Source organism: Spinacia oleracea, chromosome 6, assembly GCF_020520425.1.
Source record: "Spinacia oleracea cultivar Varoflay chromosome 6, BTI_SOV_V1, whole genome shotgun sequence".
NCBI lineage: Eukaryota > Viridiplantae > Streptophyta > Magnoliopsida > Caryophyllales > Amaranthaceae > Spinacia > Spinacia oleracea.
In genome coordinates this window covers 91521582-91537540 of record NC_079492.1, presented here as the reverse complement: position 1 = coordinate 91537540, position 15959 = coordinate 91521582, and the positions used below count along the sequence as shown (strand labels likewise).

The window sequence follows — 15959 nt, the reverse complement described above, 5'->3', positions numbered from 1 at the left end:
ATGTTTATATGGCCTAATCGACAATGCCACAGAAATGTGAGATCCGAATCACCAGTTTTAGCCTTTTTGGTATTTATGTTATAAATGTGTTTGCTCGTATCTAGCACATAAAGACCGTTTTCTTGCTGTGCTGAACCATAAAACATTCCATTCAAAGAAAAAGAACAACTATTGTCTTTAAATTGAAAACTAAAACCTTTAGAATCCAAACTTGAAACGGAAAAAATGTTTCTGGTGATACTAGGAACATAGTAACAGTTTTCTAGTTCCAAAACAAACCCACTAGGCAAAGAAATAAAATAAGATCCTACGGCTAATGCAGCAATCCGTGCTCCATTTCCCACGCATAGATCCATCTCGCCTTTATCAAGCTTTCTACTTCTCCTTAGTCCCTGCGAATCGGAACATAAGTGTGAGCCACAACCAGTATCTAATACTCAAGAAGTAGAATTAGCAAGATTACAATGTATAACATACATACCTGAAGTAGAAGCAACGTTCCCGTTCTTCTCATCTTCCTTTCTCTTCAAGCAATCCCTCTTCCAATGGCCCTTCTTCTTGCAGTAGAAGCATTCAGAGTCGGCAGGAGAACGAGTCACCCTTTTCTGTTTACCAGAACTGGTGCCGTTGGACTTGGATGAGGGCGAAGCCTTGCCCTTACCCTTCTTGCCCTTATTCTTGCCTGATTTCTTGAAGTTCTTTCCCTTACGCACCATAAGCATATCATGCTTGTTCTCTTGCTTGAGCGTCTTTTCAACGGTTTTCAGCATACCGTGAAGCTTAGTAAGAGATTTCTCCATGCTGTTCATGTTGTAATTCAACTTGAACTGATCATAGCCATTATGAAGCGAATGGAGAATGATGTCAATAGCCATTTCATTTGAGACGTCAGAATCTAGAGCTTTCATGTTCTCAAAGAGTCCAATCATTTTAAGAACATGTTGGCTCACTGGTTCTCCTTTCTTGAGCTTAGTCTCAAGGATCAACCTCTGAGTCTCGAATCTTTCGATTCTGGCTTGGTCCTGAAACATGTTCTTCAACTCCGAGATGATTTGGTAAGCATCCGAGTTAATGAACGTTTTTTGATGTTCAGGACTCATGGATGCAAGCATCACACATTTGACATCCCTGTTGGCCTGAATCCAACGATTAAGGGAAGCTTGAGTTACCTCCGGCCCAGCCTCTTCCGGTAACTCTTCCTCAAGGACATATTCCTTTTCCTCGTGCATAAGAACTATTTGTAAGTTCCTTTGCCAGTCGAGGAAATTGTTGCCATTCAACTTCTCCTTGTCAAGAATTGAACGCAGATTGAAAGTGTTATTGTTTGCGGCCATTTTGATTACTACAATCGAAAAGAATTTGCAATAAATAACCATTCATACAATTCAATAACTTTGAAATAAGAGCAAAACATGCAATCATTAAAGCTATTAAAACATTTCATTCATGTAAAAGCAAAAACATGGTCCAAAATTAATGAAACGATTCCAAGACCCCAAAAGTCCTAAATCCTTAAGAAGCTTTAGCATGTCTTAAGTAGTTTAAGATTTTAGGTAAGCAAAACCTATTGCTAGAAATCTCCAAATTACTCTTGGTTAATAAATTAATGCCATAATTTATCCCATTGCCACAACTTAATGCCATTGTTGTTTGAGTTGTAACCACAATCAACGTGCTCCTTTAGGACGCCTTACCACCTAAGTCAACTAAAATAGCACTTGCTTTAGCGTAAACCTACTATCTTAGATCCTTGCATTTTTGTAAGTGTTGATTTGGAAGGCAATTTTTAAACTCAATATTACTGGAACCTAGTTGTTTCTATGTTGGTTCGATTATTTAGTGAACTTAAAACTAATCGATTCATAGGAAACAACCTGTTCATGCAAAGCATACATACATTCATACATTCACGCATAATATATATATATATTGAATTGCATAAATAAACGGTGATCTAGTATGGCCCAAAATATCTTGTCTTGAAGCATCCAATCTTCATCACCTCCTTGTTAGCTTGGCATCGTCTTGAATCTTCGTTCAAATGCTAATTTAAAGTTCTAAACTTAGAAATACTTGAAAACAATAAATTACATCAAAATTTCCATGGTACGCAGACCATATTTAAAACTTTACATTCAAAGATAGAACGGTACGCAGACCGTATTTAACTATCTTAAATGGCCATACTAGTCACTTGGAGTACCTGCATTACATAAAATATATATTCTATGCATTCACCCATTCGTGTGCTAAAACGAATGGCCCATGTAAGTATTTACGTGAATTAATTAAAATTCACATTCATATAAACGCGTCCTAAAAGATTAATCAATTTCGAAGTTATTAATCCTTAGACTTTATTCTAATTAAAATTGAATTTAATTAAAATAATGCGACCTACGAAAATAATTATTTCATTTTAATTTCATTTAGTGGCTCCCACTCAAACCAATAATTATTCCGGATAATTAATTATGAAATATTAAATTAAAACTCGCGGCCCGGTCCAAGCAAAATAAAATATTAAATTAAATATCCCGTTAGCCTAAATTAATGCAAATATACGAAGCCCAACGAAATAAACAATTTTCAACAAAAAACGCCCGATTACGTAGTTGGGCTAGGCTTGCGCCCAGCCCTATGCCTTGCGTGTGGCCCAAGAGGCGCACGAGCAAGGCTCGCACACCCCCAGGCCCTCGCGCGGGCGCGTGCCCGTAGCCCTGCTGCCCCTGCGCTGCGTGTTGTGCGTTCGTGTGTGTTGGACGTCGCATGGCTCGCGCCTTGCTTCGTCGCAGACCCCCGCAAGCGTTCCGCCTGCCCCTTCCTCGCCCAGCGCGCACGAGGCACGCAGCACGCTTGCTGATGCCCGTGTCGCTGCGGCTCGGCCTTCGTGTAGCAGCTCGTATGGCTCGACGAGCCATACGTCCACCACACTCGTGTTCGTGCCTTTGGTTCGTGATACGGACCAACTCAATTAAAATTAAATTTAATTTCACGAATTGCATTAATTTTATTTTTCAAAAAGTTACGATTTTTAGTTTTGAAAAACAACGATTTTTAACGATTTAATAAACTTTAACGACAATCCAATTTCGTAAAATTATTAAATCAAGGGCTAACAATATTCAAACTTTTATGAACGAACGAGTCAACATTAAAATTTGAACTTTTAATTAATAAAATCCGAAGCTTTAAATCGTTCTTTAACATTTAAATTTCAGATTTTTAATAATTTGGTTTAAGTGCGATTAAAATTAACGAAACCATTCAAAATTTTAATCCATTAATTTTTAAAATTAGCCACTGACCCATGAAATTATATCCCCTTTCCCAATTAACCGAATTATTAAACCAAAATTAATTAAAATTCAATTAGGGTTTCAAATTTTACGAATTGGGGAAAGGCAAAATTAGGGTTTATACTTATCGGAAAAATCTGAAATTTTTAGCATACATCAATAATATACCCATCAAGATGTTGTCACAATTTCAAGCAATTCCGAGTAGTTTAGGTCGACCTTTTAATTGAATTACTGTTTGACACTTTTAATTTTTAATGAAAAATTAACAAAAACGCCCAAAAAACGACAGTTCGAGGCCTGTTTTTGCAATTCCGTTCCCATGAGTTGATCTTAGAAAATTGTTTTCAATCAAATTAGGGTTTTAAAACTCGAAAAAACGAACATTTTTTATTTCGGACCTGATTATTACGCAATTCATCCAATAATTCGTAAAAATTCCGAAAAATCAACAAAAATTCCAAATTTTTCGACAGATGCAAAAACAATAATAATCATGCTAATTCATGCTTTTAATACATAAGGATCTGATACCACTGTAGGGGAATACAGTTAAACATAATAACATGTGTGGAACAATCCCCAAAGCCAGGAAACATGTATAAAGCACAGATTAAGCAAACTTACATTCGAAGCGTGTTTTCCACAATAATATGTCAACGAACACGAACAAAGAACTCCACTTGTCGTTCCTCTACTTGGTTCACCGACACGTTCAGATCCGTCTTGATTATCGTAGCTTAGACAATCGATCAAGATACTTTGCTTTTGGGAAGAACTCACTTTGGAGGCACAGAGAGAATTAGGGTTCTCTGTGTCTAGGGTTTGAGTAATATGAATTGTGTGTTGGAATAATACAATTAACCTATTGTATTAATGATGTAACCAGCCAAGACTAAAGAGCCTTGACCGGCCACATCACGCAAGCACACGAACCACACAGCCCGCGCCCAGCGACACACTGCAGGCCGAAGCCCACAGCGCGCGCGCCGAGAAGCTGGGTCGTGGGCCTGCTTGCTCGTCACTGCGTTGCTGGCGTTGTTGCGTGCTGTTGGTGCTCGCGCCCAATGGGCTGGCCTTGCTCGCCTTTGCTCGCGAGCTTGCTGGCTCGTTGGGCCTTGCACGCTTACGTGCTTGGCTCGACGGGCCGGCAACTCCGATGCCATTCGTATTCGTGATTTAATATATTTCCGATATATTATTTATCATTTCGTACGAATCACCGTCGTACGATACATTTCTAACTAATTCCCGAAAAGCTATTAAATGAATTTCCGATTCATTTAATCCGTTGATCTGTTACGTGTCATTGGTGTGACCTTGTAGGTTCAGTCAAGAGTAAGTTGTGAGTTCAATATCCATTAGAACTCACTGATCGGAAGCATTGCTCCAGCTAGCTGTTCCGATCACTTGATCTCACTGAATTAATTGTTCGCAATTAATCTGAACCTTGGTATTAGACTTAATGCACCTTGGGTGAAGGACATATTTCCTTCAAGACTGTCAGGACCAGTCCTGTGACTAAGAAATGTCTATCAAGTGAACTTGAATGTCAAAAGTTGAAAATGGTCCCTGGTCGGAGTTTTCTATAAAGATGGACGCATAGAAAACGTTAGACGACTAAAATGCAAGATGACTGGTAGTTCTGTTTCTTGAACTATGTGGACATGGCAATGTCGTAATCATTTGCATAGATACTTACATTGGGAAGACTAGTATCGGACAGACCTATGAAACTTTACTGTAAGAGATGAAAGTCTCTTATAAGTAAATTTCATTAAAGTTATTAGACACTAATCCTATACCTGAGTGATTTGAGATTACTTGTTTGAGAACTACTTACTTTGACGTTGTCAACCGTCGCACCGTAAAAGGAGGCTATAAAGGAAATTCTCGGGTAATCACCTATCAAATGAAGTCTAATCTCAAGATCGCAAGATTGGGATTGTCCTCCCATAAATCGGGATGAGATGCTGAAAGTTGTACAAGGCCACTCGGAGAGCTAGAAACTGTAAAATGCATGGTCGTGCTTAGGTGAATCATAGGCTATGATTATCTGTTTATTTGATCAGTTGAACTCTGAAACCGAGAAACACCTCTGGACATAATAAGGATGACAACTCTTACCTTATGTTCAAGAGCAAGCATCGAGTGACAAAAGGAATTAGGAAATGCACACTTGTCCCTAAGGACAAGTGGGAGACTGAAGGAAATAATTCCCTTGGTCCAAGTATGCATTTAATGGTAAGTCTAATAAATTTGGTTCAGTATTAATTATGCAAGTTAATAAATTCAGTGAGATCAAGTGAACTGTATGCCTAGCTAGAGGCCGCTTCAGTTCAAGTGGATTAATGATATTAATCCACAACTTACTCTTGACTGAACCCGTAGGGTCACACAAATAGTACGTAAACGGATCAAGTATTTAATGGCATTAAATACTCTATCTATGAATATTCGGAATCGACGGATCTTGGTTTCAGTGGGAGCTCAGATCGTCAAAGGCAAATAAATGAATACTCCGGAAACGATGATATTACCGGAAACGGAAATATGGATCGTATCGTAAATATAAATATTATCCAAGTCGTAGATGTTGCCGGAAACGGAAACATGGTACGTATCGGAAAATATTATTGGAAATGGAAATATTGCCGGAATCTGAAATATTGCCGGAAACGGAAATATTGTCGGAATCGGAAATATTATCGGAATCGAAAAATAATTGGGGAAACGGAAATATTAAATATTCGTTCGAAACGGAAATTAATTCCGGAATCGGAAATGTTAAATATTGTTCGTATCGGAAATGAATTCCGGAATCGGGAAATTAATCGTAAGCGCGTCGTACGAATTAGCATCGGAAAGGATAAATTAATTAATAAGAGTTCTGATAGGATTCTACTTAATTAATTCGTATCCTAGTAGGATTCAATTACTTTTTCCATAGCCTATAAATATGAGATCAAAGCTCATAAATTAAAACGAGTTTTAAGTATTCAAATGGTGAGAATTTTGAGCGAAAAATTCAGTCACATTTATTGCCCATATTGCCGAAAATATTAGAACCTTAAGGGCGATTCTAGTTAGTCAATCTTAAGGCGGATCCGGACGTGCTGTGGACTTTCTACGGAGGGACGACACTTGGAGTCCTAAAGACTTGTTCTTGTTCGGTTCGGGCGCAGCAAGGGAGGGAATGCTACAAAGAGTCTGCATCCTAATTATGCTAATTGTTATGTGGCAATTAATTTGGAATCCTGGCTTTTATGGTTTTTCCGCATGATTTATATTCAATTATATGTATCATAACCTAACACGGACTTCTATTGAAAAGATGTACAACAATAAGAATACATTCCCTCCAAAAATTTTTTGGTAATTTCGCTTGAAACCGTAAAGCACTAGCCACATTAAGAATATGCCTATTGTGAGGGGGTCGAAAAATAGGACGATCGTACTTTTCCAAGGAAAATAGCTCGAACGACTTTCCCCTCGGGATGTGGCAATCATATTAAGTAAAAGCGGAACTAACGGTGGGCGTTAGTCTCTTTTTACTAGTCTTTAGGAGTCGCCATTCAGTTTTACAACTACAATGAAGAAAAATTACAAAACCCGGTTATCGGGATATTCCCGAAAGGCAAACATATTTGATCACAACGGCCATTGGTTCGCTTTGATCCCTGTTATGGAGATCGCTCAACGTACATCCAGCGGAATAGAGATAGAGTTTGGGGGACGTTTACTAATACGGGGAGTGCCTAGCATTAGCCCATGCGGCAGTCCTTACTAATTCAGTGCGACGACGAAAGGGAAATGCGTTAGACTACATTACTAATCTGAGTTGGTTTTAATGCACAAATAATTAACTAACGATCCTCAAAATGTTGATTTAGGTTAATTAAAGGTATCTAAAAGTAACAAATTTGTCCAAGAATTATCTTATTAGTCGTGAGCAATATAACAGATTTATATTAACAATCTCGTAGTGGTGGTGAAAGCAATAAAAATATAGATTTCAGGTTAAAGTATAGCGTAGGCTGTACTGCGGTTCTCAGGAGCACTAACCACTTGTCTCTACTTGTCTTCCTTTTCTGTTTCGAACTTCCTAGAAACTGTCTGACTGTTTGGTGAGATTCTTCCAGAGTTTCCATTAAATTCCTTAGTTTAGGCTTGGGATTCGGTTAGAACTTCGGTAGTATTCGTGCAGATCTGGTGCACGCCGCCCGTGTCGCCGGCGCACAACCTTGTGCGCGGCGGCCAAGACCTCCACGCAAAAGCCGTGCGCGGGATGCGTGATGTAATTATTATTATTTTTTCTGTTTTTTTTTATATATTTTTTGTTTGGTCACTTATGGATTTTCTGATTTATTATGAAATTTGATTTGTGTTTTATGTTTTAATTTTTATTTATATAATTTTTATTTTATTTTTTGTTTTTATTATTATTGTTTAATTTATGCTTTATAATTGTTTAATGAAGGAAGGGGGTAATATTTTTATAAGAGTAAAAGTGTACTTTTATATTAAAAACGCGAACGTCAAATAACTATACACTAAAATTATACTTGGTAGAAATTAAAAATTGTAAAACAAAATTAATGGTGTCACGTCAATATAAAAAGAAAAGGGTATCAGAAAGAGATTCGTGTTACAGTTGGCAGTATTTTGTTGTCTAATTCTAAAATCTAGGATCTAACAAATGCAAAAGAAAAAATAAAGAAAAAGCTTAGGATATGAAAGCTTGAATTTTTGAACTTAAGATATGAAAAGCTTTAATAGATAACGTGAATCCATCTCATGAGTCCAAAGAGAAGATGGCGTGTTGAAAGGCGATAATCAGAATCCTTATTTCTTCTCTCTCCAAATTTGTGTTAACTAAATTTGCAGTGCATGCTAGTCGATTGTACTATTCTTAATTGTTGTAGCTTGGTAGGGAAATAGGGTATTGGGTCAATTGGGATGCTGCCTTGTCGTTTCTTCTTATTATCCAATTTCTAATGAAATACTCCACTCCCTTGTACCGTTGTACGAAGTACTATCTCAGGTAAGAAAGAATGAAAACTCATATGAGAGGCACATATGGGTTGTTCAGATTGATTTTGATTGGGTGGTATGGTCTTAGGTTGTTTAGATTTCCATAATCATATTTATTGTTTTTGGCATGTTCGGATAATGAGTCATTTTATTTGATTTCGAGTAGATTTGGACCGAGTAGTACTTGATTTCCCTAGATGGGTTAGTTGTGATAATCGTGTACTTTATGAAACATATTTAACTCTTAACACCACTTTACGGGTGTGATACCAGCCAGCTGGTAACACCCTTATTCCAGAAATGGTTAATAGTCATAATGCAAGCAACTTTTCTACCAGCTGACTAACCATCCTTACCAGCACTGGTATGATGTCGGTGGCAGCAATGAATCCATGAAGAGAAAGTCAGCGGGCCACTATCTAATGGGTATGCCCCATTAACCGTACATCTGACCCGTGCCTATATATATGGACCTCATTTATTGTGAAAGGTATATAATCGTAATCATTTCACTCAACCATAATCTCATATTCTCTATAATCTCTCTATAATCTCTAACTTAAGTACCGTTCTTATATGTGCAGAACACTACTAAGAAAAAAACAACAAGGCAAACTATAGGACTTCTCCAACCGTTCTTAATCTATACAGAAACAACCACATTACCAACGTACAAAAGATGGTAAAAAATCATCCAAAACCCGATAAGCGCATGTTGGGCATTGGTCTAATATGTTTAGTAAATTTTAAGTCCGTGAAAATGATGCTCTCAAATTTTGCTTATTAATCAAGATTCTTTGGTGGCAAAAGTTTTGGTACGAAAAGTCTTAGGAGTTTAGAATAGGGGGCTCATTTTGTAAAAAAGAAAGTCAAAAATTTCCCATTCAAGACTTAGGTGTTTAAATGTTTAATTGATGCTTTCTGCTCTCGCCTTTTTGCCTTCCCACGTTTCATCCAAATACCCCGTCGGCCCTCACTCACTCACTCACTCACTCACTCAACTCTCCCCTGCTATTCAATCAACCTCACTTCTCATTTACTACCCATAATCTCTCTCTCTCTCTCTCTCTCTCTCTTTCATTAACTTTTTTGGTTTCATTTTCTGAAATGGGTTTTCCTCATAATCATATATTTGCCATTACACATACACTTCTACTCTTGACTCTCCTCTTCTTCTTAGCTTCTACATTCGCCCAACAACAACCATTTCTTGCTCAAGGTAATTATCTATACTACCTCCGTCCTGATTTAATTGATAATTAGGGACACCAATCTTCATTCAATTTAGTCTTATTACTTGCATTTCCGACCTTAATTGACATACCATCTTTTCTTGTTTTTATCACAGCTTTGTCACTTCCCCAGCAAAATGCAGCACTTAAGGTTAAATCATGTTTACATATCTTTGTTCCCTCATTTTGAATATTTGATCTATAAATTTAAACTTATTGTGTGTAAAATTGAATTCAGGGGGAAGAAGATAAATTGATAGAGAGAGCATTAATCGGATCGAGCCCGCCGAGATGCGGAGGAAGATGCAACAATTGCGGACATTGTGAAGCGATTCAAGTTCCGGTGGTACCTCAAAAAGGGTTCCCAAGAAGCCATTTTATGCATTCAACACCAACAATTGCATATTCAAGAGGAGATGGGTTGTCTAATTATAAGCCAATGAAATGGAAATGCAAGTGTGGGAATACAATTTTTAACCCTTGATTCCGCCCAAAATTGTTTCATTTCTACTTCCAACTATTATAATTCAATGTCTGTAAATACATTTTTCTCAATCAACTACAATATTATTGCTGTTCTCCATTCTTGTTCTTATTAACTATTTATAGAATATCTGCAGTATGTAATTAAAGCTTACACACTGTATTTCACCTGAAAGGATTAATAGGTTTGGGGTTGTTTAGTAAGCTTAATTAATTACCTTGATTTCTTTCCAAGTAAGAAAACAAACTTAACACTGTATCCTTACTTGCTATTATGAAAACAAATTATTTGGTTTGAGCTTCTTAAGTAAGCTCGGTCAAGTCAACAAATAGTGTTAAAGTTTGACTATTTTTTACAACCACTTATCTCTGTCTTCTTGTTTATGTAGTTTATTGAATTATTGATGTCCTGCTTTCTTACTTACTGGAGTAACCAGTAATGGAACTTACATAATGTAATTAAGGTTGACAACTCTTTCACATTGTAATTTATTGAAAATTGAGGATCATAACTCATAAGGTTAGAGCTTCTTTAATATGGTTGGCTTTGTGTCTTCTCCTTGATTAATGGATGATGATAAATGTCGTAAATTGCGACAACATGATCTACACGTAGAGCTGTCAAAAATCGACCCGACCCGAAAACCGACCCGAACCCGACCCGAAAATACTGGGTCCTGAACAAGATTTTGTGACCCGTAACCCGATTTTATCCGAACCCGAGCAACCCGAAAAGGAATGGGTCAAAACCCGACCGAACCCGTTTTGGACCCGACCGATTGAAAATCATTGTATTTATAGTAATAAATGAGATTATGAGAAAATTTAAGCATAATAGACACGTTGTTTTTACTATTGTTGTGTGTAATCTGATTTTAATTTGAATTATACGCCATTTTATGGTTTAATTTAACTAAATATAAACTTTCGTAGGAAAATTTGTTAATTTGTGCCAATATTTTGTATATTTATAACCTAAATTAATGAAAATATAATGCGCGTTTTAAAATCTCTCAACCCGTTGGGTCAACCCGAACCCGAAAGTTCTGGGTCTTGAACAAACATTTGCAAACCCGAACCCGAAAGTGACCGACCCGATTCAACCCGAACCCGAAAGTAATTTTTTGCAACCCGACCCGACCGACCCGTTTGACAGGTACACGTCATCAGAATAATTTTACTATCAATGCAATATTTTTACTATGAAAATATGTAGATAAAGTTGTCGACATAAAGAAAGAATCAAGTTAGAATTTTAAGATTTTCCTACATTTTTTATGAAACATGTATAATAGGTTATATAAATTAAATATTTTATTTTCCAATTTAAATCATGACACATAAACATGCCATTTATCATTGTGACACGTTATCATTTTGGTTGATGAATTATCATCTACTGTTGTTTCCTTCGTTCTTTACTACTTGTATTATGTTTTTAACTTTTTATTATTGCACATATTTCATACTCTACTTATGTACTCCCTCCGTCCCTTAATACTCGCACCGGTTTGACCGGTGCCGAGTTTAAGACATTTGAATTGACTTATTAATTTAATGGGTGTTAGTTGATAGTGGGGTATTTTTTTAATATAGTTAGTGAGAAATGTGTAAGGGGTGGGGAGTGGTGAGTGTGGGGTGTGGAATTTTTAATGATTTTGTATAAGGAGTAGATGTGTAGGTGGGGTAGTAGGTAAGTTTGAGAAATAATATAATATTGGTAAAGATTTCCATTTATAGAAGCGGTGCAAGTATTAAGGGACGGCCCGAAAAAGAAAGCGGTGCGAGTATTAAGAGACGTAGGGAGTACTTTTTTTTTCGTTGAAGGAATTCTGCTGAAGAACTTACTACATAAGACTCTACATTTAAGACAGGATATAAATGTATGCAGCCTTATCACTATTTTCACAAAAATGTTATTTACAGGGATTGAGCTCCTGAGTTTATGACCTAACGAATAATAAGTAGATACTTGACTATCGCCCTAAACCGCTAAGGCATGAGCCGCATTACCATTTTAAATATTCCATATCACTTTTTGTAATTGTTATTCATACAACCCAGAACACACTAAAATTAAAATTAGTAAATTACACATTAACAAACGAGAAAATTTGCAAATAAAAAGAGGATGAAATATCTAACTGGTTGAAAATTACAGTTTGGTTTGGTAGAATGGATGTCAGAGAGGGAGGAGGAGGGGCACCGGGGCAAGTGTGTTGATGTCCTACACAAGTAGAAAAATTGAATGAAAACTTACAAAATATGTGAAGAAGAAAGTTAATCTCGATTTCTGTGCAAACTGCAAACGTGTAGTAGCATACTCCTATTCATGCTAGCCACTGTAAAATATTGGTAAAATGGGGAAGTTTCTTATGTAAATTTAACATGGTAAATCTAATCTACTGATTTACTGCAGTTAGGCCTGTATGTTAATCTGTCATTAAGATGTCACCATATCATATCATAGTAATCCGTGCTTCACGTCACCACGTGAGCTCTCATATTTTGATGTAACTCCTGTATGGCTGTATGTTACTCTACTCCGTATTGTAGTACTTGGTTTTTTTTTTTTTTTTTTTTTTTTAAATAGGTAAGAAGAAGGGACCCTAACTGAATCAGCACAGGTTAACCAGCCCAGCTCCGCAGGTCATCGCTTGAGTCACTCCCAAGCATTTCGCAGTTGATGGGGCTCGAACTTGTGACCTCCAAGTCACAAGGTGAGTTCCCCACCAACTCCACTGTAAAATCTTTCAATTAACTGTACCGGCCCTCTGCTCTTATTCTGCTTTTTTGTTTTTTTTATTTTTTTCTCTTTGAAAGTTTCTAAAACCTTAGAAGTTTAGAATATGTTTTTATGAAACATCAAAAATTGGTGTTCAAAAGAGAAAATAAAATACAAAAAATTATAAAATGGGTAGAAATAGTGAAATCATTTAACATTTTGTGTTCACTAATCCGAATGTTTGACATGTTGGCAATGGCAAATAGGGACCAAATAAAGTTGTTTTTTTATTGCAAAAAAGATGTATTCTGGTAAAATTTGAAATGCCCCTAAAAATATTACAATTAAAAAATAAAATAAAAATATGAAATATTTTTATTTTTTTTGATGCTTTATAAATAGACACCAATATTGACCTACTTTATATTAAAAAAAAAGTTAACTAAATAATGTTATTAATGTTATGTAACTAGGGAGAAAGGGGGAGAGAGGAAGAGAGAAAACAGGCGGTTATCATCTTATTCTCATTAACATAATATGTACACATACGTACATTATATAGGATAAGGATGTCAAGGGCATAATGGACATCCACAATACAATATATTTATAACACTCCCCCTTGGATGTCCATTATCTAAAATAATACAATGACCCAGTAATATACATGAGATGATGCCTCATTAAAAACCTTACTAGAAAAACCCTGTGGGAAAAAAACTTAGTGAAGGAAAAAAGAGTACAACACTCATCATTATACGCTTGGGATGTTGCCTCATTAAAAACCTTACCAGGAAAACCCAATGGGACAAAACCATGGTAAATAAATAGTTACTATGTATAAAATGAGTAACTATTCTAACACAAACAGTGTCTATATGTAATAGACAGTAATATATGAAGAGGTACTTGTTCTATTCCAGCAGCAATAGCTGCATCTTGATCAGTGAAAATTGATACAGGGTGCTTTCCTCCCATAGCCTTCAGAAAAGTTTCAAACACCCAAACGAAAGATTAAGTGGTTTCATCCCCAATGAAAGCACAAGCAAACATTGTGTTTTTCCAATGGTTATTGATACCAACAAATGGAGCACATATGAGATTGTACTTATTGGTTCTGAATGTAGTATAAAAAACTAGAACATCTCCATATATTTTGTAATCTTCTCTCATCATTGAATCCCTCCAAAATAGACACTCAACTGTCCTTCATCATTGAGTCTTACTCTGAAAAAGAACTCAGGATCTATTGATTGTAAGTCATACAGTTTGTTCACTAGTGTTTGTGAATCCTTGCCATCAATTTGCTTCATTTTTAACTTGTAGCAGTAGTTTAGATGATCAATCATCGTATGACCTACACAGTCTTCTCCACCAGTTTCTGTTGACATATATCTATAAGACTCCATTGGTCTTAGACCACATTCTGACATTGCCTCAATAGCTTCTTGTTTAGGCTCTGTCATTTGTCGTTCCGATCAGTGGAGATAATTACTTATTACTCTTGTCAATGGGTGATTATAAACCACTACATGCTTTTCTATTTCAAAATCTCCATTTTCATTCTTCTTTGCAAATATTTGAGTTTCACATTTTGTTCTTGTTATCATCACTCTCTTTCTCCTTTCTTTCTTTTTTGCATCTGATTGATCATCTTCATTTTTGAGTTCTTTGTTTTTAGGAGTGTCTCTTATTCCAGCAGCAGAGCAGTAGAAGTATTTTCCATTAACAATAGTGGTTCCTTCTTTATATATATTCTTCCCTTTTCGTAAACTAAAACCAATAATAGCAGCATGTTTGCAATATAGATCATAAATCTCATCGGTTGTTTTCCTTGTTTCTCCAATTAAACTACCATCTAATTCTTTATCAATGTTTTGTTGCTGCTCATTATTTGGATTTTCAAAGATGATGTGGTTTGTATCAATTGAATGTATTATTGAACCTGTACAAATACAAATATTAGGTTAGTAACTCTTTATAAGTTATAGTTACTCTACAATAAATATAGTTTCTCTTTTTAAGTTATAATTACTCTACAATTAAAAAAGTTACTGTTTATATATAATAGTTATTTTTTATTTAATATAGTTAATTGTTATATGTTATAGTTACTTTACTATAAATATAGTCCTCTTTACATGTTATAGTTACTCTACAGTTAATATTGTTTGTGCTTATATGCAATAGTTACTCTTCATTTTATATAGTTAGTGTTTATATGTTATAGTTACTCTACAGTTACTATAAGTCCTGTGTATATGTGATAGTTACTCTACAGTAAATATAGTTTCTCTTTATATGTTATAGTTACTGTACGTTAAATATAGTTTCTTAATTTCTAATATAGTTTCTTCCTTTATGTGATAGTTACTATACAATTAATATAGTTACTTTGTATAAGTTATAGTTACTTTATTATAAATATAGTTCTCTTTATATGTTATAGTTACTCTGTACTTAATATTGTTTGTGTTTATATGTGATAGTTACTCTTCATTTTATATAGTTAGTGTTTATATATATGTTATAGTTACTCTACAGTTAATATAACTCCTGTGTATATGTGATAGTTACTCTACAGTATACAGTTCCTCTTTATATGTTATAGTTACTGTACTATAAATATAGTTTCTCTTTATATGTTAGTTACTCTACTGCAATTATAATATTTTAATGTGTATACACTATTATAGCATCTATATTAAATAAGAGGATAACTATATCAACATAACAATTACTATATATTTATTAAGAGATACTATATCATACCTTCTTCAATACAATGATCTGCAACCATAACTTGCTGAGATGTGCCTTCATCTTCAACGTCGTATACTTCTCTATGATTCTCTAAAATAATAATATTACGCAATCAGTATTAAAGTTACTATAATTCTTCGTAGTTACTAAGATTAGAATATTACCTTCATAATTATAAAATTCTTCTTCTATTGCGCGATTTAAATCGATATTCAAATTGATTAAATCGTCCTCCATTGTTGAAGCTCGAAGAGAGAGAAGGTGTTGGAGGAGAGAGAAGCTGCTGGAGGAGAGAGATTTTAGGGTTTAGTTCAAAATTGGGTCGCGCATTTTCTGTATTTTTGGATCACGTGATATCAAATGATATCATCCTAATCAGCGCAGCCAAATTACCTAATTACCCTGTTCCATGCTAATCTTATG

At 35.5% G+C, this 15959-nt stretch overlaps 1 protein-coding gene across 1 annotated transcript; it reads left to right on the top strand.

Moving 5' to 3' along the window:
* The first annotated feature begins 9225 nt into the window (after nucleotides 1–9225).
* LOC110777746 (EPIDERMAL PATTERNING FACTOR-like protein 2) lies at nucleotides 9226–10148 on the top strand. The gene is made up of 3 exons (XM_021982331.2): nucleotides 9226–9552; nucleotides 9682–9716; nucleotides 9804–10148. Exons 1-3 carry the CDS (start codon nucleotides 9441–9443, stop codon nucleotides 10047–10049), a joined length of 393 nt encoding a protein of 130 aa, XP_021838023.1. The 5' UTR covers nucleotides 9226–9440; the 3' UTR covers nucleotides 10050–10148.
* The last annotated feature ends 5811 nt before the right edge of the window (nucleotides 10149–15959 follow it).